Here is a 14,452-nt window from a genome sequence, read left to right as displayed (position 1 = left end):
GTAAAATTTATATGGAACTACAAGAGGCCCCAAACAGCCACAGATATCTCAAGGGAGAAGAACAGAGTTGGAGAAATCACAGCACCTGTTATCAAACAATAATACAAGGCCATAGTAATCAAAACAGCTTGTTACTGGTATAAAAACAAACATAGATCAATGGAACAGAACAGAAAGCTCATAAATAAACTCATGCCTTTATGGTCAGTTAATATATGACAAAGGAGGCAAGAACGTACAATGGTGTATAGATAGTCCATTCAATTAATGGTAATAGGGAAATTGTACAGATGTGAACCAAAAAATGAAACTAGCCGTGGCTGAGTAACTCAAGTAACTCAGTTGTTTATAGAATCTTGTCATGATACACCAAGGTTGCAGGTTCGATCTCCAGTGAGAGTACATAAAAGAATCAGCCAATGAATGCATAAATAAATGGAACAACAAATCTGTCTGTCTGCCTGTCTGTTTGTCTCTCCCTCTCTCAAAAAATCAATAAAATTTTTAAATGAAACTAGACCAACTTCTCACAGCACACACAAGAATAATCACAAAATGGACTGAAGACTTAAATGTTAGCCTTGAAACCATAAAAATCCTTGAAGAAAATATAGGCAGTGAAGTCTCAAGATTTCTTGCAGCAATATTTTTTCTGATATATCACCTCAGGGTACAAAAACAAAAGAAAAAATACACAAATAGGACTACATCAAACTAAAAGAAATTTGCTCAGTAAAGAAAACCATCAACAAAATAAAAAGACATCCCACTGAATGGGAGAACATATTTGGCAATGACAAAGCTGATGGGGGGGGGCGGAGTTAATACCCAAAATTTATAAAAAGCTTATAAAACTCAACATGAAAAAAACAAACAATCCCATTAAAAATAAGCAAAAGGCAAAAGATGTATACGACCTGAAGAGAACCAGAGCTTTTGACCTAGCAATACCACTGCTGGGACTATACCCTAAGAACTCTGAAACACCAATTCAAAAGAACCTATGCACTCCAGTGTTCACAGCAGCACAATTTACAATAGCCAAGTGTTAGAAGCAACCTAAGTGCCCATCAGTAAATGAGTGGATCAAAAAACTGTGGCACATTTACACAATGGAATTCTATGTAGCAGAAAGAAAGACCCTTCGCAACAGCATGGATGAAACTGGAGAGCATTATGCTAAGTGAAATAAGCCAGGCAGTGAAAGACGAATACCATATGATCTCACCTATAAGTGGAACCTAATCAACAAAACAAACAAGCAAGCAAAATATAACCAGAGACATTGAAATAAAGAACAAACTGACAATGACCAGAGGGAGGAGAGGAGAGGGATAATGGGGGAAATTAGGGGAAGGTCCATTAAGGAATATGTATAAAGGACACATGTGTAACAGGGTGCAGCCAAGAGGGGGGCCTCAAAGAGGGATTTGGAATGGGGTCCAGAACTCAAGGTGTCCAGGAAATATTGTAAAGATATATATGGGTGTCCTCACCGCCCCCACCCACTCCCCCCACAGGTGTGAGTTGAGGGTGGGATACATGGAGCAGGGCCACTGAGTTGTTTTGCATAGCAAGGGTTTTGCAGATAACCTCTAGAACGGTCATTTAACATATCTATAACCTTTAACTGGTTTCATAGATATGCTAAATAGCTGTGGTCAGGCTTTGAGCTAGGGAGAAGGGAGTGACTTCCACCCAAGATGTAACTGGGAGGCAACTCCCCCTGGTTACAGCGTGAGAGCTTGGATATGACTGGCTCCATGAGAGCTTGGAGATGACTGGCTCCATGACATGGGGCCACACCTGCCCAGAGTCATGATGGCAGCCCATTAAAGCTGGAAAGATATAGGATTCCTGGCACATGTAACTGACTGTAGGAGGAGTCAGAAAAGGGGCTGCAAACGAAGACTGTCACAGAGATTTAAACCCAGACACGGCAGCTATTGAGGAGAGGACCACGTGGCTGTGGCATTGAAGAGAGAGCCACGTGGCTTTGGCCAGAGTGGAGACCCCCACAGCTTTGCCAAGGAGAGGACCATGTGGTTTTGGGGTGCTCTCTTTGGCCACATGGCTTAAGAAGTAGGAGAGACTTTGCCTGGAAGAAAAGGGGTGCAAGGACTTTTGTTGGTGGGCCATGAGAAGGTGCCACATGGCTTTGGATTAATTGGAGATCCTAACGGTGATACACCTGATGGTGCCGGGAAGCTGAATCATGGACTGCAACTTTTCCTGCGATATGGTACCCCAGATTAGGGCAGGGGGAGAAGGAAGGACTGTGTGCATCTGTGGGTATCTTAAAAGACTTTAATATTTTAATGAAGACATTAGGTCACTACTTTAAGTCTGAATAGCTTTAAATAAACATTTCCTTTCCTTTTCAGAAATCTCTGGCATTGAGAGACATCTTTCCTCTGGCACCGGACAATGCGAACCTAGTAGGGGTACTTTCAGTAATAGTATATGGTACCCCCCCTTTGGCCTTGTTCTGTAACACATGGACAAAGCCAAAGGGGGTAGGTTTGAGGGTGGGAGGTGGGGATGGGTACGGCAGGGGGTCGCAGTGGGGTGAAGATGGACACAACTGTACTTGAACAACAATAAAAAAGATGGACAAAGGGCCTGAATAGACATTTCTCCAAAGAGGACATATGAAAAGATGTTCAATGTCACTAATCATCAGAGAAATGCAAATTAAACTCACAATGAGATATCACCCCAGACCTGTCAGAATGGCTACCATCAATAAATCAACAAACGAGGGCTGGTGAGAACAAGGAGAAAAGGGAAGCCTCGCGCACTGCTGGTGCGAATGCAGACTAGCCAGTGCAGTTACTGTGGGAAGCAGTATGTAGTTACCTCAAAAAAATAAAAAATGTAATGGCCTTATGACCGAGTGATTCCGTATCTGGGAATATATCCAAAGAAACACAAAACTCTAATTCCAAAGACTGTATGTATCCTTATGTTCATTGCAGCACTATTTACAACAGCCAAGATTTGGAAGCAGCCCAAGTGCCCTTCAGTAGATAAGTGGATAAAAAAGGTGTGGTATATTTACACAATAAAATACTATGCAGCAGAAAGAAAGAAGGAACTCCTACCTTTTTCAACAGCATGGATGGAACTGGAGAGCATTATGCTAAGAAATAAGCCAGTTGATGAAAGACAAGTGCCATATAATTTCACTTATATGTAGACTGGAATGAACAAAGCAAAGTGACAAACACTTTGAAACAGTGTTTCAAAGAAACAGACTCATAAATACAGAGGACAGCTATCAGAGGGGAGGAGGATTAGAAGCCTTGGTGAAAAAGGTGAGGGGATTAAGCAAAGAAAAAACCTAATAGGCACAGACAACAGTAGGGTGACGACCAGAGGGAAAGGGGGGTAAGGGGAGGTTGAAAGGGTAAAGGGGTGATAAATGGTGACAGATGGAGTCTTAGCTTGAAGTGGTGAACACACCATACAACATACTAATAATGCACTATGGAATTGTACACCTGAAACCATATAATTTTATTAACCAATATCACCCCTATGAATTCAATAAAAATTTAAAAATAAAATAAAAATTAAATGAACAAACAAAACAAACACAAACTAATAGATACAGAGAATAAACTGATGGTCATGAGATGTGAGGGGGATTGTGGGGATGGATGAGAAAGGTGAAGCTATGAAGAAGTACAAGTGCCCATTATAAAAAGTCACAGGGATTGAAATCACAGCAGAGGGAATATGGTAATATTGTAACTATGCTTGGTGGCAGATGGGTACGTTATTTATAGGTGGGTCACTCTGTAAGGTATATAAATGTCTATTCACTACATTGTACACCTTAAACTAATATAATATGGTATGTCAACTGTCACTGGAAATTAATTTTTAAAGTACTAGTAATAGCCCTGGTTGGTGTAGCTCAGTGGATTGAGCACGGGCGTGTGAACCAAAGGGTCACCAGTTCAATTCCCAGTCAGGGCCCATGCCTGGGTTGCAGGCCAGATCCCCAGTGGGGGCATACAAAGAGTAACCACACATTGATGTTTCTCTCCCTCTCTTTCTCCCTCCCTTCCCCTCTGTCTAAATAAATGAATGAATGAATGAATGAATGAATCTGTTAAAAAAGACAATGGAGCCCTGGCTGGCATAGCTCAGTGCATTGAGCACAGGCTGCGAACCAAAGTGTCGCAGGTTTGATTCCCAGTCAGGGCACATGCCTGGGTTGCAGGCCAGATCCCCAGTGGGGGCCATAAGAGAAGCAACCACATGTTGATGTTTCTCTCTCTTTCTCCCTTCCTTCCCCTCTTTAAAAATAAATAAGTGAAATCTTTAAAAGAAAAAAAAAGACAGTGGAGGGTAGGATTGAGGGTGGGAGGTGGGTGGGGTGGGATGAGGGAGATTAATGGGGGAATGATTGATGGGGACAACTGTAATTGAATAACAATTAAAAAAATAAAAAGTCTCCTACATCCTGATTTAATAGGGATGACTAATCAGGCCTGATAGGCCTCAGCGGGGGTTTAAGGACTATCTTCTGATTGCTCTTGGTGAGGAAAACACGGGACTGGGAGGAAATGATTCTTTATCTTTCTTGAGCAGTCTCCCGGGAGCTTGGCACTTGAGCACAGGAGATAAAGCTGCCCGGGTTCTGTGCATCCGCAAACCAAGCAGCATGCATGGCCTCAGACCTGCCTTGATAGGCACATGGCCTCCTGCAGCTGAAGACTTACCAATGTTGATCTCGTCATCGGTCAGAGTGTCTCCAATGAAATCAAACTGAAAGGACTGTAGCGTCTGGGAAAACTTCTGAACAGCTGAGGAATAATCTGCAAAGGAAAGGAAACAGGGTAAATTGTCACCATTGCTGTCCTTTGGCTGAGAGCCTCACCTCTGTGAGGACACATCGGAGAAAAGTTGAGGAAAATGCTTCCACCAGGTAGCAACTCGCACCGAAGGATGATAAACAAAAGGTCACTCTGTCATAGAGGATTCGAGCAACCAAAACCACACATCAAAGAGGAAAGCAGGCAGCTTAGTGAAGCCCTTTTAAATTATGGGACATGTTTTTTTCTCCAATTCTTGTCATCTATGACCCGTTCTACCCAAAGCCTGTAGGACCTAAATCTACTTAGTTGTACTCCCAAGAGAGTCTCCTCAGCATTTATTGAATTCTCATTATGGACACTGGAGTAGATGCTTCCACACCTCTCACCAAATAAATACTGACAGACATTTGAGAAAGAAAAAAGCAGGTTTGGGTCCCAGAGCTAGCCTGAGGAGCTGGAACTAGAAGTCAGGTGGTCTGCCCGCCTCTCAAGGGCCCTTTCCTTGACAACATAGGCAATATCTGGACTTTTTACACACTAACCAGGCGACAGCCGGGGTCAGCATACCATCTGACAGGGGAGCAAATCTCACTTGCTCACAGCTTACACTGGTAATGGCCACACGCATGTTCTTCATTTCAGCAAATGACTTGGAATTTTATCACATAAAAGTTTAATGATGGCATGAAAGAAAATCACAAATAGCTACCCTTTTGACAAATGATCTTTATTCAATTTTTATTTATTTTCTTTTATTTTTTATTAAATATTTCTGAATTTTATTGTTGTTCGAGTACAGTTTTCTGGCTTTTCCCCACACCCCGGCCATCCCCACCTCCCTCCCCTGGTTCCAGCCTCCTTTGTTTTTGTCCATGTGTCCTTTATAGTTGTTCCTGTAAACCCTTCACCCTTTCCCCCCCATAACAGAACCTGTACCAAAAGGTCTGGCTGAACTCTCCCCAGTTGCTCAGGACAGCAGCCTCAGCAGCAGCTGGGAGCTTGATGAAAATACACATTCCCCGGCCTCACCCAGACCCACTGAACCAGAATCTGCATTTTCAGACCAATCCCTAGGGGATTATTATGCTCTTTAAAGTTTGAGGAGCATTGCTCTCGGCAACCAAAGTAACTCATTAGAGCATCTTCTAGAAAAACTCAAGCTTGCTGGTTGGTTATTTTTGGTTCCCTGTTCCTATTTCTTCTTTCACTCCCTAGTTCCATCATCTGCCACCTTCACACCTAGCACATACACAGGCTTACTGACATGTTTGCTCTCAGGCTAACAGAAAGTGAGACAATACCAACAACAGCATCTATCCTTTTCAATAAAAAGCTCTCACAGTTAAGCTATCATTATTGAACACAATGAAATGTGTTCGGGCATTTGTCCAGAACAAATTAACCTGCCAAGAATTTTATTACCACCCTGGCTGGTGTAGCTCAGTGGATTGAGTGCGGCCTGTGAGCCAAAGGGTTGCTGGTTCGATTCCCAGTCAGGCCACGTACCTGGGTTGCAGGCCAGGTCCCCAGTAGGGGGCACAAGAGAGGCAACCACACATTGATGTTTCTCTCCCTCTCTTTCTCCTTCCCTTCCCCTCTGTCTAAAAATAAATAAATAAAATCTTTTAAAAATCTGTTAATAAAAAAAAGAATTTTATTACCATCTTGTCTATGTCCCTTTTCCAGAGTACTTATTTTCAGTACTTAAGAGTCCTGACCCTTTGAACACATCACTGATGATGAGGATGATGGCAATGATGACGATAAAAAAAGATTTTACAGGGATTAGCGGCTGCAGACCAGGTTGCCATGCCTTCTCAAATTTCCACAGTTGAGAATCATATCTCCCACTTGGAATCTGGGCCACGGAAAAGAGAAAGGAGCGTGCATACCCTGTCCTCCACATTGCATCAGCAGAGAGAACACAAAGCTGGCTCCGGGTCTGGAAAACAATCGCTTTTCTCTGGCCTACTTGGCCAGCAGCGGAAAAGGGCAAGCCCAGAATTCCCCACATGCTCTGTTTCACTTAGGGAAATCAAATACAAATATTCATTATATTGCCCTTTCATACCTACCAGGAATTCTTAAGTGTTATCTGAACAAAACAAGGTATTGTTATTCATTTCTCTTTAAGAATTATCTGAATATTTCAGAAACCACAAATAATATGATTTTCAACATTTGTAATACTTTTGTACATTAAGGCATGGAGCTACATTCATCTCCTTTTTTGTCCTTTGCACTTCTTTTTAAAAATATTTTTAATTTTTCAATCAGAGTTGATACGCATCATTTTATTAGTTTTGGGTATAGAATCCCTTTCTTCACTCCTCCAGACTTTTGGCCTTCAAAACACTACCTTACCTGGCTGGCATAGCTCAGTGGATTGAGCGCGGGCTGTGAACTAAAGTGTCGCAGGTTCGATTCCCAGTCAGGGCACATGCCTGGGTTGCAGGCCATAACCCCCAGCAACCGCACATTGATGTTTCTCTCTCTGTCTCTCTCTATCTCTATCTCCCTCCCTTCCCTCTCTAGAAATAAATAAAATCTTTTTAAAAAGTGCATTAAAAAAAAACAACACTACCTTAGAGTAGTTTCTGAAAACCCTTCTCCCCAGGGTCCTCTCCCTCCCAGCTATTGTTAGATTGCTCTTAATTTCAAAGACTCTGATTATATTTTGCTTGCTTTTTTCTTTTGTTGATTATGTTCTAGTTAAGGGTGAGATCATACAGTAATATTTTAAGCAAAAAAAAAAAACACTAGCTTACATATTCACAGAACTTGAAGAAATTTATGAAGGTCTTTCTACAAACAGTCCCATTTATTCCTCCAAATGATCCAAAGGCTGATATTACTATTCTTACCTTATAAACAAACAAACATATGAGACAAATCACATTCAGAAATATGAGCAACCATAAGTTAACTGCTCTTCATGGAAGAGGATTATTCATTTGGCCTCTGCACTGAGGGAAGTGCCAGGATAGACTCCTATATTTTAGATAAACGATTTGGGGAACTTCTGGACTCCAAAGAATCAACAGATAACCCAGAAGAGCTTCCCATGTATTGGACATTTATTTTCTTATCATCTTTAAAATCACTGCATCACCCCAAACCACGTAAACTAATCATTTTACTCTCCCCAATGCTTCCTTATCTCTGTCTAACAATCCACTGTCTCACAATTTCTCATACTATCTTTGAGGGTTCTCTCCCCATCACCTTTTCCTTACTCATTTTTAAAAAGATTTTATTTATTTATTTATTTGAGAGATGGGAAGGGAGGGAAATAGAGCAGGAGAGAAACATTAATGTGTGGTTGCCTCTTGTGCACCCCCTACTGGGGACCTGGCCCAAAACCCAGGCATGTGCCCTGACTGGGAATCGAACTGGTGACCTTTGGTTCACAGGCCGGCAGTCAGTCCACTGAGCTACATCAGCCAGGGCCCTTACTCATTTTATAATATAGTTAGATAATGCATTTCAGGCAATTGAAACTCTCTGGGAATGAAGTAGAATATAAAGAGGATTAATTCATTCATTAATTAACTAATACTATATAAACACCAACTTTTTTTTATCACTGTACTTCTCTATGGTATCATACAGAATATACTTTTATGTCTAATTTATTTAGGTCTGCAGCATGTCTTGGAAATATGCCTACATTAAAAAAAAAAAAAAACAGAAGTTATTGGAACCAACATTGCAGAAGCTCTGAAAAACAGTAAAAGGTTTGCTGCAACCAACCAAAGGCCAGGTCAAGAAAAACATATCTTCAAAATGGCAGGAAAGATTTTCAGTATTTTCGTGAACCCCTGCTGTCCCCAGGGGGTAGTGTCTTGGTTTTAAGCAAGCAGCAGCCTGTTTCCCCATTCCCCACCTCAACCCATAGGATGCAGAGTTGACCTCATTTGCAAATTATTGTGTACATCTGTCCTAACCTGTCTGGTCCCTAAAGGACCAGATCCAAGGTGCTCCTCTAAGTTTCACACAATGCTGTGAGCATTCCCTTCTGGCAGGCAGGGAATGCTCACAGAAGATATGAGGTAGCTACAAACCTACTAGATTAGCTCGCTAAGGATTACCATAACAATACAGCATAAACTGGTGGGGGGGCGCTTAAACAACAAAGAATTTATTTTATCACAATTCTGGACGCTAGAAGTCTGATATTCAGGTGTCAGCAGGATTGGTTTCTTCTAAGGTCTCTCTCTTGGGCTTTTAGGTGGTCGTCTTCCTCCTGTGTCTTCACACGGTCTTCCTTCTGTGTGTGTCTGTGTCCTCGTCTATGGTTCTTAGAGAAAGCCAATCATGTTGGATTTGGGCACAACCACATGACCTCATTTACCATAATTACCACTTCTAAAGCCCCAACACCAAATAGAGTCACGACATGAAGTTCTAGGGGTTAAGACTTCAACATGATCATTTTCAGGGACACAATTCAGCCCATAAAAGCCACAGATTACTGGGGCAAGGGATAATCAGTGGAGACATACAATAAATATACCATCTGAGGCCCATATTTGAAGCTAGGGTGAGACTCTTTTGGAAAATTATGACATTCAAGAGCAGCCATTTACATGGAAGAAATTTAGAGAGCACAGGCCAAGGCAAGGCACATGCTCAGAAAAGAGCTGAAAAGAAGCCTAACTAAATGGTGGAGTAGCCCAGCACAAGGCCAATCTGCAAAGACTAGGAAGGAGCCTGGTCTGTCTTCTTTTTCTTACATGCTTTTTGTTTGTTCATTTGTTTGCTTCTTTGATCTCCTGAAATTCAAGGAAATCTCTGTCAAAATGTGAGCTGAAAACAGCTAAACAAACACTCTTCAGTGATCATACAACAAGGGATAGTCACTGCAAAAATAGTTTGTAAATGTGTCAAGACAAATAGACTACAACAGCCTTCAAAAATCAAAAATTTGCCCTGGCTGGTATGGCTCAGTGGATTGAGTGCCAGCCTGCAAACCAAAGGGTCACGGGTTTGATTCCCAGTCAGGGCACATGCCTAGGTCACTGGCCAGGTCCCCAGTGGGGAGTGTGCAAGATGCAACCACACATTGATGTTTCTCTCCCTCTCTTTCTTCCTCCCTCCCCTCCCTGTAAAAATAAATAAATAAAATCTAAAGAAAATTGTTGAAAATTAAAATAGCAAACTCGATGGAAATTGGAGAATCTACTTTGATTTCCTTCATTACCACGTTAAAATTAAAAAATACTCAATTTTCAACAAAAAATTAAAATCACAAGGCATATAAAGAAACAAGAAAACAAAGAAACAAGATAACAAGGCTTATTCTAAGGAACAAAATAATTGACAGAAACCAACAGACATTAAATGTAGTAGACAAAGACTTTATAACAATTGTCTTAAATATGCTCAAAAAGCTCAGGAAAAACATGGAAAAAAGAAGTAAATGGAATCAGGAAAACAACATCTGAATAAAATAAAAATGTTAACAAAGAACCCTGGCTGGTGTGGCTCAGTGGCTTGAGCACAGGCTTGCAAACCAAAGGGGCACTAGACTGATTCTCAGTCAGGGCACATGCCAGGGTTGCAGTCCAGGTCCCCAGTAGGGGGCGCACAAGAGGCAACCACACAACGATGTTTCTCTTTCTCTCCCTTCCCCTCTCTCTAAAATTAAATAAAATCTTTTAAAAAATAAAAAAAAAGAATGTTAACAAAGAGAAAAGAATTATAAAATAAAAACAAAGGACATTACATGTTAATAAAAGGGACAATTTACCATGATGATTTAAAATTATGAGCAGATACCAGAGCCCAAAAATATATGAAAAAAACTGACAGGATTAAAGAGAGAAATAGATAGCTCTGCAATGATATTTCCAACGATAAATCAAAACATAAGATCAGTAAAAAAACAGAGTACTTAAAAGTAGTATAAACCAATTAAGTGATATATAAGGAAGACTCCACACAACATAACATTTTTTGAAGTACACACTGAACATTCTCCAGGATAAACAATGTGTTAAGCCACAAAACAAATGCTAGTAAGTTTTAAAAAGTTAAAACCACACAAAATATCTTTACAGATCAAAATGGAATTAATAATAGAAAGAACATCGGAAAATCCACAATAGTTGGAAATTAAAAAACACACTCTCAAACAACCAATGAGACAAATAAAAAAATCTCAAAGTAAATTTGAAAATACCTTTAGACAAATAAAAACAAAAACAAAAGTACATGGCATGCAGTGAGAACAGTGTTAAGAGGGAAATTTATAAGTAAAAACACATACATGGAAAAAGAAGAAATACCTCAAATCAATAATCTACCTTTATACATTAAGGAAGCAAAACCTGAAAAGAAACCTAACCCCTAAGACAGCTGAACAAAGGAAATAAATACCAGAAGAACAATATAGATAATTAGTAACACCAAAGGTTGATTCTTCAAAGATTACCAAAAATGAACAAACCTTTAGCTAGATTGAATGAGGAAGAAAATAGAAGCCTCAAACTACTCAAGTTAGAAACTGGGATCCTGTGCCTTGGTGCTCCAGCCTCCATCCCACCACCATGCTGGTGAAGTGGGACACTCATCCTTGCAAGTCAGTAACAAGCCACCTACTCCCCACAGAGTCACTAATGTTTCACTCTCAGCCAGCAGTAAAGCGCTCATCCCCTTCCTGCTAGTATAGCGTGTGAGCAGGCCTAATGGAGAGCCAAGACTGGACTTCCACACTCACCTGCCCATCAAGTCCCCATGATGGAGGCCCACAGGAAGCAGTACTGAAGCACTCTAGCCCCTCCCAGAAAAGATGGTACTAGGAAAAGCCTAGCGGGACCTAAATACCTATGCCCCCCTCAGCGCAAAGGATGATACCTCTAGGCTACAAAAGAGAAATAATGGGAATCTTGGACTTCTGCCCCCACTTGGGAGTAATGAAGTTGTATGTGTTCACCCAGAGAAGTGGTGCAAGAGACGGCTTGCTAAAAACCCAAGATTTAAATAAGACCCAAATTCTCATATCATAATTCCCAAAATGTCCCGACTTCAATTGACAATCATTTTTTTAAAAGACCAGAAGTGGTTTTTTTTAGATTTTATTTATTTATTTTTAGAGCAGGAAGGGAGGGAGAAAGAGAGAGAGAGAGAGAGAGAAACATCAATGTGCGGTTGCTGGGGGTCATGGCCTGCAACCCAGGCATGTGCCCTGACTGGGAATCGAACCTGCGACACTTTGGTTCACAACCCGTGCTCAAGCCACTGAGCTACGCCAGCCAGGGCTCGAAAATCATTTGTAATGTCAAATACTGGGAAGTTCTCAGGCTGTATGAGAAAAGACAGTCAACAGACACAGATGGTACAGCTGCTGGAATTATCTGACAATGATTGCAGAGCAGCAATCATAAAAATAAACAATTATCAACATGCTTGAAACTAATGAATAATGTTGTAGAAAGTCTCACCAAAGAAAGAGCAAGTACCATCAAAGAAACAGAAAATACTAAGAAAAGACAAATACAATAAATGAAGTAAAATAACAATCAACAGACTAAACCAAAAAATAGAGAGGAAAAAGAAAAGAATCACAGAACTTGAAAGCAGAACAATAAACATTAGTCCATCTGAAAAACCAAAATATAGAGTGGGAAAGAATCAAAAAGCATCAGAAACCTGTGGGGCTATAACAAAAGATCTCAGTTTCATGACATCAAGTGCTCAAAAGAGAGGGGAAAGAGGACAGCAATGGGACAGTACTCAAAGAAATAATAGCTGAGCGTTTCACAATTTGGCAACAGATGAAAACCTGCAGATTCAAGAAGTGAAACCAAAACCAGACACTCCTCCACAAAATATATGCTGAGAGATATCATTATGAAACTATTAAAACAAAAGACTAAGGAAAAAATCTTGAAAGCAGGGAGAGAGAAATGACACCTTACCTATATGGAAAAATTCTAATGATAGAAGCTTTTGCATCAAAAAATGAAGACCAGGAGAATGTGGCACAACATTTTGCAGGTACTGAAAGAAAAGAACTATTAACCCAGGATTCTACATCCACTGAAAATATCCTCAGGAATGAAGACAAAATGAAGACAAAATCAAGACATTTGCAGATAAAATAAAACTAAGAGATTTCTGTCACCAGAACTACACTAAAGAATGGGTAAAGAGCCCTGGCTGGTGTGGCTCAGTAGACTGAGCACTGGCCTGTGAACAAAGGGTCGCCACTTTGATTCCCAGTCAGGGCACATGCCTGGGTTACAGGCCAGACCCCCAGTAGAGGGCAAGAGAGAGGCAACCACACATTGATATTTCTCTCCTCTTTGTCTCTCCCTTTACCTCTGTAAAAGATAAATAAAATCTTTTTTAAAAAGAATGGGTAAAGAGCCCTGACTAGTGTGGCTCAGCGGGTTGGGCATTGTCCCAAAAACTGTACGGTCACTGGTTCAATTCCCAGTCAGGGATGTGCAAGAGGCAGCCAATCAATGATGCTTCTCTCCCTCACTTCCCCTCTCTAAAAATAAATAAAATATTTTTAAAGGGTAAAGGAAGTTCTGTAAACAGAAAGGAAATGCTAAAAGAAGAAATCTTTCAATATGAAGAAAGAATAGCAGTAATAGCAAAACTATGATTAAATACAATAGATTTACTTCTCTAAGCTTTCTAAATTATTTTTGACAGTTGCAGCAAAACTCACACCACCATCTGGTGTACTTCTCAATGTATGTAGAGAAAATACTTAGTACATGTTGTGTTATAAATGAAGAATGAGAAAGGAACATAAGAGAGGTAAAGAAAATATACCTCACTAGAAATAGTAAAATGTCAGCACCAATAGACAGTAAGAACATATGAGTAGATATATGAATATACTATATACATACTATATTTACACAAACATATATGTATATATGCAAATATATGCATACAGAGTCCAGCACAAATAATGTCCCTTTCTTACTACAAAATCTTTTATTACAAAATCCTACATATGTAATTCTGTAACACAACAATATCACACTCAAGCACACCCTAAGGCATTTTAGGTGAAATGTTCAAATTAAAACTGTAAGTTGTTACACCCATATTATTACCCTACCTACCACACTCCAGCTGTCCTTACTTCTGCCAGATCCTGTACATTTAGAAATATAATATCTTGGCCCCAGCTGGCGTAGCTCAGTGGATTGAGCGCGGGCTGCGAACCAAAGTATCGCAGGTTCGATTCCCAGTCAGGGCGCATGCCTGAGTTGCAGGCCACGGCCCCCAGCAACCGCACATTGATGTTTCTTTCTCTCTCTCTCCCTCCCTTCCCTCTCTAAAAATAAATAAATAAAATCTTTAAAAAAATAAATATAATATCTAGAACAAAAACTTGAAAGAGCTATACAGAGATACATTTAGGATTGAGCACTAAAGAGAGGGGTAAAAAAGCAGGCTTCAGTCTCTCTAATGTTTTCTTTAGAGAAAGTGAGCAACGAAGGAAACGACAAAATACGCATGGGGGGCAGGTACAAGGATGTTTATTGCATGTGTCTCTACAGTTTGAAACTTGCATTAATAATAAGAAGTAATTGGCTTTTCCCTGTGTCTCCTGTGCTCCTTCCACCAGAGAATTTTTTTCAGCAAGTTGCCTA

General features: G+C 40.4%; 1 protein-coding gene across 5 annotated transcripts in view; it reads right to left on the bottom strand.

Annotated features, from left to right (window-relative positions):
* Positions 1-14,452, bottom strand: part of OPHN1 (oligophrenin 1) — a 253,859-nt gene that overhangs the window by 161,368 nt on the left and 78,039 nt on the right. For all 5 annotated transcript variants that reach the window (XM_045847507.1, XM_045847511.1, XM_045847508.1 and 2 more), the window contains exon 3: positions 4,734-4,829. In XM_045847507.1, coding sequence (XP_045703463.1) covers positions 4,734-4,829 — 96 coding nt within the window. The remainder of the gene's footprint in view (positions 1-4,733; positions 4,830-14,452) is intronic.

The sequence above is a fragment of the Phyllostomus hastatus genome, unplaced genomic scaffold (assembly GCF_019186645.2).
Source record: "Phyllostomus hastatus isolate PE091 unplaced genomic scaffold, TTU_PhHast_1.1 phas_contig_551, whole genome shotgun sequence".
In the NCBI taxonomy this organism is placed as follows: Eukaryota; Metazoa; Chordata; class Mammalia; order Chiroptera; family Phyllostomidae; genus Phyllostomus; species Phyllostomus hastatus.
This window is presented reverse-complemented; position numbering and strand designations above follow the sequence as displayed.